Source organism: Narcine bancroftii, chromosome 1, assembly GCF_036971445.1.
Source record: "Narcine bancroftii isolate sNarBan1 chromosome 1, sNarBan1.hap1, whole genome shotgun sequence".
NCBI classification, from domain to species: domain Eukaryota; kingdom Metazoa; phylum Chordata; class Chondrichthyes; order Torpediniformes; family Narcinidae; genus Narcine; species Narcine bancroftii.
In genome coordinates, this window is record NC_091469.1 from 292,102,100 (window position 1) to 292,118,869 (window position 16,770).

General features: G+C 49.1%; 3 protein-coding genes across 11 annotated transcripts in view; 1 reads left to right on the forward strand and 2 right to left on the reverse strand.

Annotated features, from left to right (window-relative positions):
- bet1l (Bet1 golgi vesicular membrane trafficking protein-like) overlaps nt 1-90 on the reverse strand; it is a 42,942-nt gene extending 42,852 nt beyond the window's left edge. For 2 of the 7 annotated variants that reach the window (XM_069904479.1, XM_069904399.1), the window contains exon 1: nt 1-78. Coding sequence is in view for 2 of the 7 variants with exons in the window: in XM_069904474.1 (XP_069760575.1) it covers nt 1-19 (19 nt within the window). In the remaining 5 variants the exon portion in view is untranslated. The other 5 variants (XM_069904369.1, XM_069904388.1, XM_069904474.1 and 2 more) reach the window with 4 other exon arrangements.
- LOC138746241 (synembryn-A-like) overlaps nt 90-16,770 on the forward strand; it is a 20,708-nt gene continuing 4,027 nt past the window's right edge. For 2 of the 3 annotated variants that reach the window (XR_011346816.1, XM_069904317.1), the window contains exons 1-9: nt 90-258; nt 2,974-3,021; nt 7,509-8,123; nt 10,037-10,131; nt 10,974-11,124; nt 12,383-12,478; nt 13,215-13,359; nt 14,929-15,073; nt 16,524-16,643. Coding sequence is in view for 2 of the 3 variants with exons in the window: in XM_069904317.1 (XP_069760418.1) it covers nt 142-258; nt 2,974-3,021; nt 7,509-8,123; nt 10,037-10,131; nt 10,974-11,124; nt 12,383-12,478; nt 13,215-13,359; nt 14,929-15,073; nt 16,524-16,643 (1,532 nt within the window). In the remaining variant the exon portion in view is untranslated. The remainder of the gene's footprint in view (nt 259-2,973; nt 3,022-7,508; nt 8,124-10,036; nt 10,132-10,973; nt 11,125-12,382; nt 12,479-13,214; nt 13,360-14,928; nt 15,074-16,523; nt 16,644-16,770) is intronic. The other variant, XM_069904330.1, reaches the window with a different exon arrangement.
- The window catches only part of sirt3 (sirtuin 3), a 19,013-nt gene continuing 15,355 nt past the window's right edge, over nt 13,113-16,770 (reverse strand). Inside the window, exon 9 of the mRNA XM_069904346.1 lies at nt 13,113-16,669. The gene's annotated coding sequence lies outside the window, so the exon portion shown is untranslated. The remainder of the gene's footprint in view (nt 16,670-16,770) is intronic.

The following is a 16,770-nucleotide window of genomic DNA, read 5'->3' on the forward strand; positions in this document are numbered from 1 at the left end:
CTCGGTTCCTCTCCGCCATCTTAACACGCGCTGACTTCTGGGAAAGTGAGGGGACGGACAGCTGTCAATCACGGTGCGTAAGGACGGGGCTTGTGACGTACAGATGGGGCGGGTTCAAACCCAAGGGCAGGGTTTGGTGCCATGGGCACAACACGTCACCGCGGGCGCGCCGCCATGGATGTGAGCGCGCTGTTGGAGCGGGCGGGGAGCGGCGACCAGGATAGGGCATTGCCTGCGCTGCAGCACTTCATCGCCGAGGTGGGCCCCGCGGCACCGGTCGGGCTGTCCTTACACTCCCCCCTTCCCTAGACCCCCCCTCCCTCACCTTAACCCTCCCTCAACTTAACCCCACCTTCTCACACCCCCCACCTCAACCCCCTCATCTTTACCCCACCTCCTCACAACCCCATTCCAATCCCCCACCTCAAACCCCTTCACCTTAACCCCACTTCTTTACACCCCCCATTCCACCCCCCCACCTCAAACCCCCTCACCCTAACCCCCACCTCAAAACCTCTCACATCTCCCCTAACCCACCCCCTCATCACACCCACTCCAATCCCCTACCTCAAACCCCCTCACCCACCCCCCTCTCACCTCCCCCACTCCAACCTCCTCACCCCAACCACCCACCTCAAATCCCCCTCACTCACTCCCATCACACACCCTCCTCACACCTCCACATCAGTCCATGAGCCCTCAACACCTCCCCACCCTTAACTCATTCCTCATACCCCCACACCAGTCCCTGAGCCCCATAACACCTCCCCACCCCTAACCCCCACAAACCCCCAGCACATATCTCTCCTAACCCACCCTCTTCACACCCCCTCATGCTCCACTCCTAACCCCCTACCTCAAACCCTGACACCCCATCACACACCCTCACAACCCCTGCACCTCATGTACCCCCTAATGCTCCCACACCCCCTTCACACACACCCCCATGCCCCCCTCACACACCCCATTCCTAACCCCTTCCCATACTCCACCCCTAACACCTCCACCTCACACACCTCACTGCCCCCCTTGTTTGCCCCCCCCTCGTGCACTCCCCAGTCCCTGATTCTATCCCTCTCTCCACAGTCCTCACCACCCCAATCCCTCACCAACCCCCAATCCCTCACATCTATCCTGCTTCTCTTTATGTTGATTGTCAATGATTCGGATTATGGTTTGGATCACCACTTGGCCAAGTTTGTGGTCAATACAAAAATACAGAGGAGGAGCAGGTAGTATTGAAGATGCACTGTCTGCAGAAGGATTTAGGAAATTGGGCAAGGAAATGGCAGAAGGAGTTCAAGGCAGAGAAGTGCAATTTTTTAGAAGGCATAAAGGCATAGATTAGTTTCTAAACAGGCAACAAAGGATTTGGGTGTCTCAAGCAAGACTCCCTGAAGGTCAACCTGCAGGTAGAGTTGGTGGTAAGGAAGGCAAATGGATTGTTGGTATTGATTTCAAAAAGGATCGAATATAAGGAAGGGATGTGATGTTAAGGCTTTATAAGGCATTGGTCAGTCCACACTTGGAATATTGTTAGCAGTTTTGCGCTCCATATCTAAGGAAGGATGTGCTGACATTGGAGAAGGTCCAGAGGAGGCTGGGAGACCTGCTGAGTTCCTCCAGCACTTCTGTGTTTTTACTGAAACAGAGACTATCCATTCCCCATCACAGATGCTGCCTCCCCTGTGAGTCCGTCCAGATGTATTTAGTTCCAGATTCCAGTATTTGCCATCTCATCTCTTCAGATCTTTTCTGCAATTTGTGCACTACTTTGAATGCTTACTTTATCTAGTCACCATCAGACCTTTTTAATATTTCCCAATCCACTCTCCCCTTGCACTCTCTTCTTTCTTTAGCTCAGGGGACCCCAAACTTTTAAACTATCGACCCCTTCATAGAAATCTTGATCCCTCCCTCATCAACCCCCTCAGGCATAGAATCCCAGTGCTGGATGGTTGGGGGGGGGGGGGGGGGCGGCTACCAAAAGTACAAAGAACACATACATCTGACCTCCCGTTCACTCTCAACTTATTCAAAAGCCAAAGCCAAATACAGCATGGCAGCCACCAAGGCCTGCTCTCGCAAGATGTTGGCCACCACTACCATAAGCCATTTTTTCTGTTGATCTGACCTTGCTTTCCACTGCAAAAATTCAATTGACTCTCCCCATTCTCGTATCAACCCCTTTTTGACCCCCAGACGTTTATTGACTCCTGGGATAGTCCCATTGACTCCCCCCCAAGGGTCAATATCGATCACTTTACTACTTTGGAGACCCCTGGTTTAGATGTATGACCAGAGTATTGGATTGAAATCCGTCACCTTCAAACTTAATATTATTCAAGTCTGGTCTTTTTCACAAGGCAGAGTTGTCACACAAACGTGTTGGTCTTTGTTATATATGGCACTGCAAGACCTGCTGAGTTCCTCTAGTATTTCTGTGTTTGTACAATCACAGTGTCTACAGACTTCGTGTTTCACTCCATTCAGTTTATATTTCAGGTCGGAATTTAGGAGAATGAAAATGGGCTGAATAGCCTATTTCTGCTCCTATGTCTTAGAGTGCTGTGATTTGAGTTGTTCCAGAGAGTGGAACAGATATTCACTGAACTGGCTCTCGGGATGGCATGTCTGCTCTGTGGTTTGGGACTGTATTCTCTTTAGGGAATGTGGTTGTGGAGGTTCGGTAAACAAGGTTATTCCAAACAGAGATTATGATGTTTCTGGACATGAGGGAATTGAATAGTGCTGAGCCACAGCAGTCTAGGGGCTGAACAGCCTTCTCCTCTTTCATCTCTTCTTGTGAGGGCCTCTATGCAAAACATTCCTATTTGTACATTCAATGGCGCTCTAGTCTCATCAACCATTGGTCCATCAGTTTCTTGTCTTTCTCGAGCTGATCTTAGGGAGAGTAATCTATTTTTGTTTTTTTTTTTTGCCCTCTTGTAATCATTCTCCCTTTCCTTTCAGAATTCACAATGTTTCCTGTTCGACATGGAGGGGAGAGACCAAAGGCGGGTAAGGTGCAGATGTGGCAAATGCTGGCTGGACAACACAGGAATAGATCGTGGGAGCTGTGGGCTGGCATGGGCATGGGCAAGGGAATGGGAAGTGGATGGACAGGGATGGAAATAGGTGAGCTGGAGGGGAGAGGATTGTCCTGGCAGTGAGGAGATGAAAACAGATGGGAAAGGGGAGTGATGGGATCTGGGGAGTTTCGGGACAGTGGTGTTACATAGGTGGAGGCAGAGTGCGTGGGAAGAGTGTGGAGCAAAGGCACAGGGATTTGGAGAACAACGAATGAGGAGTTTTGAGGCTGATTTATTTTTGAGAGACAGTAGCAAGGGCAACATTTAGAACAAAACAGTGCAGCACAGTACAGGCCCTTTGGTCCACAATGCAATACTCCATAGCAATCTAATCCTTCCCTATCTCACACCCGGTAACTCTCAGTCTATGTATTTAAATGTCTTTTAAATGCCCCTATTGTTCCAGCCTCCATCACCACCTCTGGCAATGCATTGCAGGCACCCACCACTCTGTGTGCAAAAAAAAACCTACCATTGACATCTCCTCTAAACTTTCCTTAAACTGATGTCTTCTGTTATTTGCTGTTGTCATCCTCAGAAAAGGATGCTGGCTGTCCACCCTATCTATGCCTCTATTAAGTCACCTCTCATCCTTTGTCACTCCAAAGAGAAAAAATTGTTGAGCATTGTTAGTGGTATAAGTGGTGGAGTGTGAATGTTGTACAGAGAAGGCTTGAGGTCTGTCCATTCTACCCTGAATGCAGCAACACGGGCCAACAGTCAAAACAAAATGCTGGAGAAACTCAGCAGGTCAAACAGTGTCCTTTATGTAGCAAAGGCTACATAACTGACGTTTCAGGCTTTTGCCCTTAATCAAAGTATGAGAAAATGCCAGTGAGCGTCAGAACTAAAGAGTGGGATGGGGAAAGGGGGTGATGATAGGTGGAGAAGGGAGGGAGGGGAAAGCAGCGCTGAGGGGGAAGTTGTCGGGGGGGAGAGGCCAACAGATTGCTGAAGAAAGCAGACAGTGTGTTTGCCTTCATGGGCTAGAGCATAGAATGTAAGAGAATGGGATGTGATGTTGCAACTTTCCAAGACATTGGACAAACTGTTTTTAGAGTCTTGTGAGCAGTTTTAGTCCCCACACTCCAGGAAGGGTGTTGGGCTTCAGTGATGAGGAGACATTAGATAGGCTGGGTTTGTTTTCCCTGGAGCAAATAGGGTGAGAGTTGGCCTGATTGGGCTACTTGAATTTATAATATGTGCAGATGTGGTAGTCAGGATAGTTAGGATTGGGTTATCAAAGAATGCACAGGTTTGAGAAAGCAGGTTTAAAGGGGATCTGAGGGATAATTCTTTTTACACAGAGAATGGCAGATATCTGGAACTCTATCAGGGGATATGATAGAATCAGATACTGTACAATAAATATCCCAGTGGCATTGAAGGAGATGGTCCCCCATGTGGATTAGTGTAGATGGGGAATCGTGGACTTGGTGGGATGAAGGGCCAGTCTTATTCTGTTTATTGCCTGTCCTTATTTTTTGAGAAGGTAGGATGGGTTGCTTCTTGAACTGACGCATCCTCCCTATGAGGATGCCCCCACGTGTGCTGTTTGTTCGGGGGCTGTCGTAGTTGGGATCAGTGGGATGGAGGAGTGGCTCAGGATGGTGTGCGACTAGGAGGGGTGTGATTTTTTTTTTTTTTTTTCCCCACCCCACCACCCCCCCCTCTGCTCGCTGACCTTGTTTGACATCACCCAAGACAAAGTGGCAGTTGTTCAACATCCTATCCCCAGCCTGAACTCCAACCCTTCTCCACCAGTGTACACCGTCCACCATGGTTAATCTCCCAGGTTACTCTAACAGAGGGGAGTACTATTCCTTCCCAACGGTACTGTGGGAACACCTCCCTAAGGACCAGCTCCTGGAACAGGGTGAGGAAATCTCTGTCATGGTTCCTGCCTGATCAATGATTCTTTGGATTCAGAATGTTTGATTCTCCTCGGTTTGTGTCTGCATGAGGACCATTCTTCAGTGAACATGATGGGTGGAGCAGTATTAGCTTGGAATGACCTCTCTTCACCTCTCTTGAGCTTTGACTGAAGTTTTAAGCTTCTTACTGTCTTCTCTTATCTCGGCCTGAGTCCTGACCATCCACGAAACCTCGACTTCATCCACTGACCTTGTGGAACTCCTTAACCAGTATGTCTTAATTGGCAGGATTCAAATTCCGAACAAAATAAAGAAACCACCCAGTCACTCAATGAGCCCTCCCCCATGCACCCAACCCCCCCCCCCCCAAAACCGGCTGCCTGACCCCCCAACACCCCTCCCCTGGCCGTCTGACCCCCCCATCCACCCAACCCAGCCCCCCTACACCTCCTCCCCAGCTGACCAGTTCCCAACCCCGGCCACACAACACCACCTAGCCAATCAGGTGTATTTAGTGAGATAGGATTGAGTTGAAAGAACATTGGTAAATACGATGTACTCAGCACAGAGGAGGGAGCTGTTGATGAGGATCCTTCACTGCAGAACCCTGCTGCAACATCTGACAAAACAGACCTCAAGATGGCCCTGCCCCTTCCACTGCAGTCTAGCCTCCCACCCTCCCCCTATCTTAAGTGTGCATGACCAGTCCATGGGTATCTATCATGCCTGTAATCTCACTCCATATTAAGAGCTGTCCCCTGTAATCAGTTTCACAGCAGAGTTGATGCCTCTACTGTCCAATGGAATTTGTACTACTACCCTTCCCTTTATCCACCCCACCCAGAAGAGAGGAGTGTGAGATGGGCTTGAACCTGCAGAGAGGATATTGGTTGTGAGGACTTGCTAGAACCATAGCCTCACAGTGGGTCAGGCATCTGAGCTCCTGTTCTGTGGTTCTGGCCCCCAGCCAGCTGGATGTTTACTCTTGGATTTATTGGGACAGGTACAGAGGGCAGGGTGTGCACCTCAGTGAGGGTTCTTCTGCAGAAAGTCGTGAGAGGTTTTGTTTTCCTCTGATGAGCCTCTGTAGGGAGTTGCTCGTCAGATGTAAATGTATTTTAAGGTTCATCAGATTGGTCTTAAAGGTGTGTCCTGTCACCTGATTGTGTGTTTGCATGGCCTGTAAACCACTCCCTTCCTCCCTCCATCACTGGCACACAATGGTTGCACCATCCATAAAATTCCCAGACCACTTTGACAGCATGTCCGAAACCCAGCATCTCTCCCACCAAGGACAGGGCAGCATGCGCAGAGAAAACCTTCACCTGCCTGATTCCCTCATTCTGCATTTCATTCGGACTTGTATCATTGTTCCTTCTTTGTCACTGGATCTAAATCCTTTTTTAGAAATATAGAACATTACAACGTAGAAACATGCCCCTTTTGCCCTTCTAGTCTGTGCCAAACCATTTCATTTTGTCTAGTCCCACTGACCTACACCCAGTCCTAGCCATCTATACCTCTCCCATCCATGGACATGTCCAAATTTTTATTAAATGTTAAAATTGAGCCTGCATTTACCACTTCATCTGGCAGCTTGTTCCACACTCACACCACTGTGTGAAGAAGTTCCCCCTTTCAGTCTTAACCCATGTTCTCTGATTTTTTTTTTAATCTCATCTACCCTCAGTAGAAAAAGCCGTCCTATATTTACTCTGTCTATCCTCCTCATAATTTTAAATTCCTCTATCAAATCTCCTCTCATTCTTCTACATTCATGGAGTAAACTTCTAACCTGTTTAAGCTTTATCGGTAACTCCGTTCATCAAGTCCAGACACATCCTAGTAAATCTTATCTGCACTTTTTCAATCTTATTGATATCTTTCCTTTAGTTAAGTGACCAAAACTGCACTTTGGGAATACCTTCTAGAGTCATAGAGATGACAGGTTAGAAACTGGACCTTCTGCACGTCGTGCATGTTCTAACCACTGTGCCTATCACAGATACCACACCTGCATTGATCCCATATCCCTCTGTGATCAACTGAATCATGCTCTTATTCAGATGCCTCTTAAATGTTATTCCTGTCTCTTCCTCCACTGCCACTCTGGCAGCTCATTCCCAATGCTGACAACTGAGTGAAATATTTGCCCCTCAGATACCCTTTAAGCCTCCTTTTCTCTCACCTTAAGCCCTTAAACCAACTCTGAGCAACAAATTGATTGCTGGCCCTACCTATTGCCTCTCATTGCATAAACATCTATCCTATCACTCTTGGTCTCCCTCACTCCAGAGAAAAATGCCAGTCTATCCAATCTCATAACTCAAGCCCTCCACTTCCTGCACCCTCTAGTTTAATCACATACCTCTGTAGAGTGGATCCAGAACTGTGTGCCTCAAACAGGGCTGCAGCAGTCCACCTGCAGGTCCTCGAGGATGATAAAGCTATCCAGATCCGATCTTGGAATGTGTAAGAGAAGGAATGTTTGAGTTGTTGACCGATTTGTTGAGTGATGTTCTTTCATGGATTCTGTTTGTAGCGGCTGGGGCAGGTGGTCCTTCGGCTCCTGGAGGGAGATTTACAGCCGGCGTGTCAGCTAGCGTGCCTGGGCTGCCTTCGCATTCTCACCCGGGATAAAAGCAACCTGAGGCCGTTCAGCACCAGAGGGTCCTTGGAGACACTGAGCAGGCACGCTGGGATCGATGGTATTGAGGAGCGAGTGGGGGGATTGCCTGACTCCGATGTGATGGTCGAGGCTCTGAAATGCCTCTGTAACCTGGTGTTCAACAGCTCCGCAGCCCAGGAGAAGTGTGCAGAGAGTGGCATGGTGCTGGGAATCTGCCAGCGCATCAAGCTCTATAACACGAGGAAGCTGGCTCCCGACATCAGGTTCTTTGACTGCCGGCTGCTCTTCCTACTGACAGCCCTGAGGCTTGACATCCGTAAGCAGCTGGCCTATGAGCTGCGAGGGGTGCACCTGCTGACCAAGGTGTTGGAGGACACGTTGGTTGTGCAATGGGACAACAGCCAGGAGGTAGCTGCTGGAGAAGAGGGTGGCTGCCCGCTGGCCTGCGAGCAGACCAACTGTGCCATGGAGATCCTGAAGATCCTCTTCAACATCACCTGGGACCTAAACAAAAGGCAGGTGGATGAGGTGAGTGCTGCGGCTGGGAGAAGGGATAGAAGATACCTGCAGTTGTCCACAGAAAGTGACAGGACTCTTTAACAGCTGTGACCTGGAGTCATATTGAGCAGAAAATATCAGGTTCGGTGGTTTAACAGAGAGATGAGTCTGGACACGTGTTACAATCAAAGATCACTTTATTTGAACACATGGGAGACAAACAGGGGAAGATGTAAAATGATTCTTAAATACTCTACTACTAAATTATATAGATATTCACATAGGATTCAGCTTGGACTCCGATACCAGTGGCCACCTATCTTCTACACAGTATGAGACCGAGACTATAAAGGTGCAAGCAGGCATGTCAGGCAGAAGGGACTCTAATACTGGTGGCTGCTTACCCTACCATACTCTCCCGCATATGTACACACTTTACAGACAGGGACTTCCAATCCCCTGTACCATCGGGATCATGGCTGTCTGAAAGCATTGATCTATTGAAGTACTACGGCTCAACTCAGTGTTGTGCACACCTTACCTGCGACTTCTCCAATAATGTCTGCAGTGGCGACCTGGCAAGGAGCAATGTCTGGGGCGTGGACCAAGAGGCAAGGAGAGAGAAGTGTGGTGTGCATTGATATTTATACTGTTCTGAGCTGGCCATCTGGCCAATGATGACACTGAATCATTTAAATGAGCCAATGGTAAGGTGTGCACTAATGGGTGGCCGGAGTCCAACCTTGATTGGCAGGTGATATGACTTCCAAATAGGTTTCATACAGGGAGATCACGTGTTCCTTCACAATGTACAATGATCCAGACAGGGAGGCAAAGTGTTCCTCTACAATCCACATGTAGCAGAGAGACTGGGGGGTGCAGGGATGGGAGCACAGGTAGACTGTCAGTCAGAATAGTGGTAGTCTATTTCCTAGAGTAGGAGAATCTAAGATGATAGGGCATAACTATAAAGTGAAAGGGTGTGATTTAGAAAAGATTCAAGGGGGGAGTAGTGGGCATGTGGAACAAGCTACCAGACAAAGTGTTGAGGTAGATATGTTAGTTTCCTTTAAGAAACACTTGGATTAACTCCATGAATTGGGAGAGACTCAGAGGGCTATGGGCCTAATATGGGCAAGTAGGAGTAAAGCAGGGGGACACATTGGTGCAGAAAAGCTGGGTCTGTGGGTGTTTCTGATATGAGACTTTGTGACTAATGGCAGCTGTAAATTATCTCCAGTATAGATTTACAGCTAAACAAATCAAAGATGTGAGAGAACAAGTTGCAAGGGGACAAGGAAACACTACAGACGTAGATGCAGATTCTTCGAATATATAGATTGGCAGGGTGAGGGGGGAGCTCATAGAAACATATACAATTATGAAAGCAACACGTTAGAAGTCGGGACAGTTTTTCCTACCGGCAGGTGAGACAGGAACTGGGGGACACTGCCTCAAAGATTTGGTGGAGTAGATTTAGGACGGAGATGAGGAGGAGCTGTTTCTTGCGGAGAGGTATTTTCGTGGAGAGGTATTCTGTGGGCATTGAAGCAATGGACGGAGATGAGGAGGAGCTGTTTCTCACGGAGAGGAATTCTGTGTGCATTGAAGCAGTGTAGGCTGCCTTGTTGAATGTATTTATAATCCAGTCAGAGATTTGGAGAATGATGGGGTTGAGTGTGGAATGTAACCAGTGGATAGGTGGAACTGAGTCCTCAGCCAGGTCGGCCATGATCTTAAATTTCAATTTAGAGTACAGTTTGGTAACAGGACCACAAGCCCGTACTGCCCAATTACACCCAATTGACCTACAATCCCCAGCACAAAGGTGGGAGGAAACTGGAGTCCATGGAAGAGAACGTACGAACTCCTTATATCTTATTGCATGGTGGAGTAGGATTGACAGGCTGAATAGCCCTCACAATCATCTCTTCCACCAACAGGAGGATGCATCTGCCTACCGGCACCTGGTTGCCATCCTGCGCCACTGCCTCCTGGCCCCAGTGGAGGAGGAGGACCAGGCCGAGGAGCTGCACAGGTGGGAGAAGGCTCAGCCCCCACCCATCATAATTCCACTCACACCCTCCCAACGTCGTCCCGTCCCCCCCCCGTCGTCCCGTCCCCCCCCTGTCGTCCCGTCCCACCCCTTCATATTCCACCCATCTCCACCCCCAACCTCCCCTAACCCCTCCCACACGTCCTACCTATCCTGACACCCAAATTCCGACTCCCACACGTCCTACCTATCCTGACACCCAAATTCCAACCCCCACTCTCCAACCACAGCCGTTCTCTCCCCATCCATCCTCAGCCTCACCTTCCATCCCAAACCCCAACTCCTCTGCCCCATCCATCCCTGATCCCTATTTCCGACTCCCATCCATCCCTCAGCCCCACCCATCATCCCCGGCTCCCACACTCTATCCCCACCCACTTTCCACCTGCCACCCATCACCCCCAGCCCGCAGCCATCCCCAACCCTCCAATCGATCATCCCTACCTACCTTTCCCCTGATGCCCACCCATTAACCCAATCCCCACCTAAACTCAACTTCTACCATCCATCCCCAACCACTCCCAACCCCCATCTATTATCCCCCAGCCCTACCCATCCCTGACCCCATTCCCTGACTCCCAACTCTGCCCATCTCGCCCACCATTCCATCCCCACCTATCTCTGATGCCCCCTTTCCTGACTCGTGCCTTCCACCCCTTCCAACCTAGACCCATCACCCTTACCAATCCATCCCTTCCCATCACTACTACCACCTTCCCATCCCCTTTAGCCTACCCATCACTTCTAACCATCTCCTGGGATAGTTTGGATGCGAGGTCCAGCCAATGGGTGTTGTATGCCTGACCTATGCTGTCTACCTGCAGCCATACGGTTAACCTACTGGGGAACCTACCTCTGATGTGCTTGGACGTCCTGCTCATGGCCCAAGTCCAGCCAAGCTCAGCAGAGTACCTGGGATTGAACATGGATGCTGTGGATTCGCTGCTGGACTTCCTGAACAAGAAGGTGGAACGGGTGAGTGTCAAATTATCCTGGGCAGGGGAGCTCAGGGGGGACATGAGGAGGGGTAAGAGAGGGGACTCAGAGTGGACTCTGAACTCTGTCTGTGTCAGTTCTCCCGATACCTGAGCTAGGTTTGCACTCTTCAGCTTGTATTCCCCATTCTCCCCATTCCCCTCTCACTCCGTGGTGACACCAATGAGATGTTTGCACTTATTGTTTTGTCAGATTTCTAGTCACAGGCCATAGTGTGAGAACTTCTGACTTCCTTCCAGGACTCCCCTTTCTCTTTTATGTTTTTGTCCACTTACCCCAATCTTAAGTCCAGCTCACAGGTTCTCCGTGATCCAGACATTGTTGGCAGCAGCCCAACTATCCTTAGGTTTCCTGTCCAAGCTAATGCCCGATGCTGTGTAGTCATAGCTGACCTCCCCCCTCCATTCCCTGTGTCTCCAGGAACCTGTGGATTTGGGGTTTCAATGAACTCAAAGACTCACCACCTCTGAGTGAAGACATTCCTCCTCATTCATCCTGCTCCTAACCCCTCTCCAATCAGCAGAATCTTCTCCACACTTAACCTGTCTACCACCAAGTCTCATCGTAACTGTTGCTAGCGTATACATCGCAGGCTCATTCCTCTCCCAGCATCCGCACCTGGGAAAGGCTGGTGATGGAACTCCAAAGAAAGGGAGCTGTTCCAAGGGTGAGGAAGAGATGTTCCCATTGTGCATGGCCTGGTGGCTGGAGCTTCAGCTGCAGGCAGTCACTGGGAACTTGGCTGGGATTCTGGGATCCCTCCCCAGAGAGTGGGATTCGGGAGTTCCCACCGCAGGAAGGTGTGGTGGACGTGAGAAGCAGAGGGTTGTTGGACAGGAGTCACTCAGAGCCTTCTGACAACCTGTTCCTGCACAAACTCAATATTCCAGGGCCTGAAATCAGCGGAATGCCAGTTGTGTCTGCTCCAGGGATGAATCCAGAGATATTCCCTGCTACCTCTAGCTTGTCCCTCGAGACCAGTGGTTTTCAAACTTTTTCTTTCCACTCAGATACCATCTTAAGTAATCCCTGTGCCAAAGGTGCTCTGTAATTAGTAATGGATTACTTAAGGTGGTATGTAAGTGGAAAGAAAAAGTTTGAAAACCATTGTTTTAGACAGATCCCTAGCTGGAGTGACAGAGGCCACTTATATGATAGGCAAGGGCCACCTGGTTAGGAAGAACCAAATCCGAAGGCTCCTTTGGAATAATCAGGTACTTTACCTATCTCTGTGCAGGGACACCGGCTGAAGGAAACAGTGATTCCTGCTCTCAACCTGCTGACTGAGAGCGCACGGGGACACCGGGAGACCAGGAAATTCCTCCGGATGAGGGTGAGACACAGCCACCCAACCTTGCCCTTGACTGAGATCCCACAATCTGCTGGAGGGAACAAAAGCAGTGGGATTGTTTCAGATTGTCTGTCCTGATGAAGGGTTCTGGATCAAAACATCGACAATTCTTCCTGACCCACAGATGCTGCTTGACTTACTGAGTTCTTCCAGCAGATTGTGTTTTGCTCCAGATTCCCATGTCCCTTGTGTGTCTCCATGACCCTGTTGGTCCTGACCTTCTGTCTACCTACCCATGGGACTGCCTGGGATCCCTGTGTCTGTGCTTCCTTGTGGTTCAGTTGCTGGCCTTGCCTTGGATTTGAGCTTAGATGGTGCTTGACCTATAGTACCTCCAGCTTCAAATGTATAGCAATGGAACAGACCCCTTGGCCGACCATTAACCACCATTCAGGCCGACCCCACCTTACTGATTGAGATTTAAAACCTGGATTTGAATAAAACAATCTTGGACAGAGGGACCATGGCTTATAAAGTATGCCCAGTTCCTGTAGTGAAACCTGCTCTTCTCCTGTCTTGGCTAGCCCCCTGGGTGCCCCGACCCTCCCCCAACCCCACAACCTCCCCCCTGCCTGGCCCCATTGGGTCTCTGCCCCCCCCCCCCATAGTTTGACAGAACTGCCCCTTACGTGTGGGTGGTGTTGGGTCATGTGTGTGAGCTGGAGTTTGCGGGGCAGCATCTGATTCCACACCTCAGGGTCCAGTGTTGACCGCCTAGGTGCTGCCTCCTCTCCGGGACGTACAGACAAGACCTGAGGTCGGGGATACCCTGCGCAACAAGCTGGTCCGACTGATGACTCACCCAGACACGGACGTCAAGCACTGCGCGGCCGAGCTCCTCTTTGTCCTCTGCAAGGAGAACGGTGAGAGAAACCTGCCCCCTAAGCTGCCTTACCAGTCTTCTGTGTGGCCACACTAGGGTGGACACATTGAGTGATGGGGTGGGGTTCTCAGGATGGACAGATTGAATGACCATTGGAGAGCATTCTGAGGGAGAAGATATACATACTTGGATGGACAGAGGCTGATTAGGGAGAGTCAGCACAGTTTGTAACTGGGAGGTCATGCCTCTGTCTTTTGAAGATGAGATCATGATTTTACTGAGTGCAGAGATGAGCGACATATATACTGACATTCACTAAGGTTCTGCATAATAGTTTGCTCTGGAAGGTTAGATCTCAGAGGGTCCGAGGTGATAGAGCATACAGTTGTCTTCATGGTAAAAAGCAGAGTGTGATGGTGGAAGGATTCTTTTTCAAACTGGAGGTGTGTGACCAGTGGTGTGACAGGGTTTGGTGCTGGGCCCATTGCTGTTTGTCATCTACATCAATAATTTAGATGAAAACATATGTGGCATAATGAGCAATTTTTTGGATGACACTAAACTGGTATTGTAGAGAGTGAAGATAGTTGCCAAAGACTGCAGCAGGATCTTGATCAGTTGGCTAGGGAGGCAGAGGAATGGTCAATGGAATTTAATGCAGAGAAATGTGAGGTTTGCATTTTGAGAGGTCTAATGTGGGTAGGACCCACACAGTGAATGTTCGGTATCTGGGGAGTGTTTTAGAGCAGAGGGATCAAGGAGTATTAGTAGATGATACATTTAAAGTGGTGTCACTGGTAGATAGAGTGGTATAAAGGCATTCAGCACATAATTGGGACGTTATGTTGCAGTTGTATAAGGTGCTGATGAGGCCCCTTTTGGAGCATTGGGCCTGAGCTGCAGGGAGAGGTTGAGCAAGCTGGGGTTTCTTCTTGGAGGGATGAGGGATGATCTCATAAAGGTGTATCGAATCATGATAGGAACGGATTGGGTGAACTCAGTCTTTTGCCCAGAGTCTGAGATCGATAACCAGAGGACAGAGGTTTTGGGGGCGGGGGGGGGGGGGTGGTGAAATGATTTAACAGGAACCTCAGGGCTAACATTTTTATTTTTACACAGAGGGAGGAGAGTGTGTTGAATGGGCTGCTGAAGGAACTGGTTGAGACAGGTGCTATTGCAATGTTTGAGAAAAAATTGGACTGGTATGTGGATATGGATTTAGAGCAGCGTTTCACAATGGGGACCCTCCATGGTAAATGGTAGGGCACTGAGAAGTGCGGTAGGACAGAGGGATCTGGGAACACAAATACATAATTCTCTGAAAATGTCATTATAGATGGATAGGGTTGTAAAGAGACCTTTTGGCACAGTATTGAATATAGGAATTGGGATGTTAAGGTTCCCCTGTCTGGGATGGGGGGGGGTGGGAGAATTGGTCCCCCTCTCTGCGGTTGGGGGGTCCATTTGCCTGTCTTCGGTGAGGGGGGTCTAGTTGCCTGTCTGCGGTGGGTGGTCTGGTTCCCCTGTCTATGATGGGTGGTCCGGTCCTTGTCTGTGGTGGGGATCTGAATGCCCATTTGTCCTCCCTGACCCACTGGTTCTGCTGCAGTTGCACGATTTGTGAAATACACCGGATACGGGAATGCAGCGGGGCTGCTGGCGGTCCGAGGGTTGATGGGAAGCTGCTGGTCGGAGGGAACCTACTCCGAGGATGAAGACACCGACACTGAGGAGTACAAGGAAGCCAAAGCCAAGTGAGTCTCACACCCTGCCCTGGGGAACACTCAGCAGTTCAGGCAGCATCTGTGTGGAGACACAGGCTGGAGGCTTCATCAGATTAGAGAGAAGTTCAACAAGCTAGTGTCTAGAACAAAATATGTTGTAATGGTGGGACCAAGGCAGCAGAAGTGTCACTGCAGGGGAAGAATCAGTCACGGCTGCAGGCTGCCCAGAGGGGATTCCTCCAGCAGGGTATACAGCTCACTGTGACAGGCCACATGCACAGACCCAGAGATCAGATCCGAATTCTGATTCTCTCTCCAGTGTTGGCGTGGACATTCCCTTTTGTTTCTATTTCTGTTACAGATGTGCAGCTGCCGACAGTTGGGGATGGCGGGGGGAGGATGTGGAGGTAGAGATGGGAGGGGTGGCGGGGATGGGTGAGGATAGGGAGGAGGGGGTGGCAGGGTAGCCATTATCGGGCTGCAAGTCACCACTGATCAGGGTTTTGGACCTGAAGGTAGGGTGTGGACTGATCAGAAAGTTGGGATGGTGGGGGTGGGTTGGATCAATCAGGAGGTTGAGATAGGGGTGTAGGGGCCAGGGTTGGTTGGGTAAGAGGTGTTTTCTTTTGAATATTATTTAGGTTTTAAGAAAATACAGAATATAGGACTCAGTTAATATAATAACAATAATACAATGAATATAAAATCATTGAAAAACACTCAAAAAAGATCCAAAAAAAAGGAAAGAGTCCATCTTCTCCCAGTGCCCCCACCCCAGATTTGAAAGTAAAGGGGACAGACAGCAGGGAATAGAGGGAGATAAAAAGAAAGAAAATAGAAAAGAAAAAGCAACAGGAGCAAGGTCCGACATCTCAGTTACATCATTTTAAAAGTATTACATTTCTAATAAGAAGTATACTAATTGACAAATATCAAAATAATTTATACAATCTGGGCATTTAAGTAATTGAAATAAGGTTGCCAAATTTCGATGAACATTCTATATCTATTCCTAAGACTATAAGTAATCTTCTCAAGGGGAATACAACTTTGCACATCCATGTTCCACGATCAGTGTGAAATAGGGAATCGGATTTCCATGTTACCATTATACATTTCCTGGCTATTGACAACGCAATTTAAATAAATTTGGATTTACTTCTGCAGACGTTAACTTTTGTAACTGCCGCATTCCCCAGAAGAAACAATTCCGGGTCTAGAGGGAAGTTCACCCCACAATTTTTGTCAACCAATTCGATCCAAAAGGTTTTAATTTCGTGCACAACCAGGTGGAATGTAAAAAGGTACCAACGTCTATACCACACCTAAAATACCATGGGAGGGGGAGTTTGGGGAGGGAAGTGTGTGGTTGGGGTCAGCTGGGTGAGGGGGTGTTTGAGGAGGGAAATGTGTGGCAGGGAGATGGCTGGGTGAGGGGGTTAAGCAAAGGTAAAACCTCTCTGTATGGTCTTTGTTGCAGCATCAATCCTGTTACCGGGAGGGTAGAGGAGAGATCTGCTGATCCCATGGTCAGCATGACCGAGGAACAGAAGGAATCTGAAGCGATGAAATTGTTCATTCTGTTCGATAAACTCGCCCGGTAAGGTCGATGATTCTTCCTCAGATCTGTTCCAACAAATGGTAAATTGCAGCATATCAGTGTTGATCTGTCTGTATTGTACCCTCCCACCCTGAGGGTTAGTCTGGGCCTCACTGCAGAGAGAAAC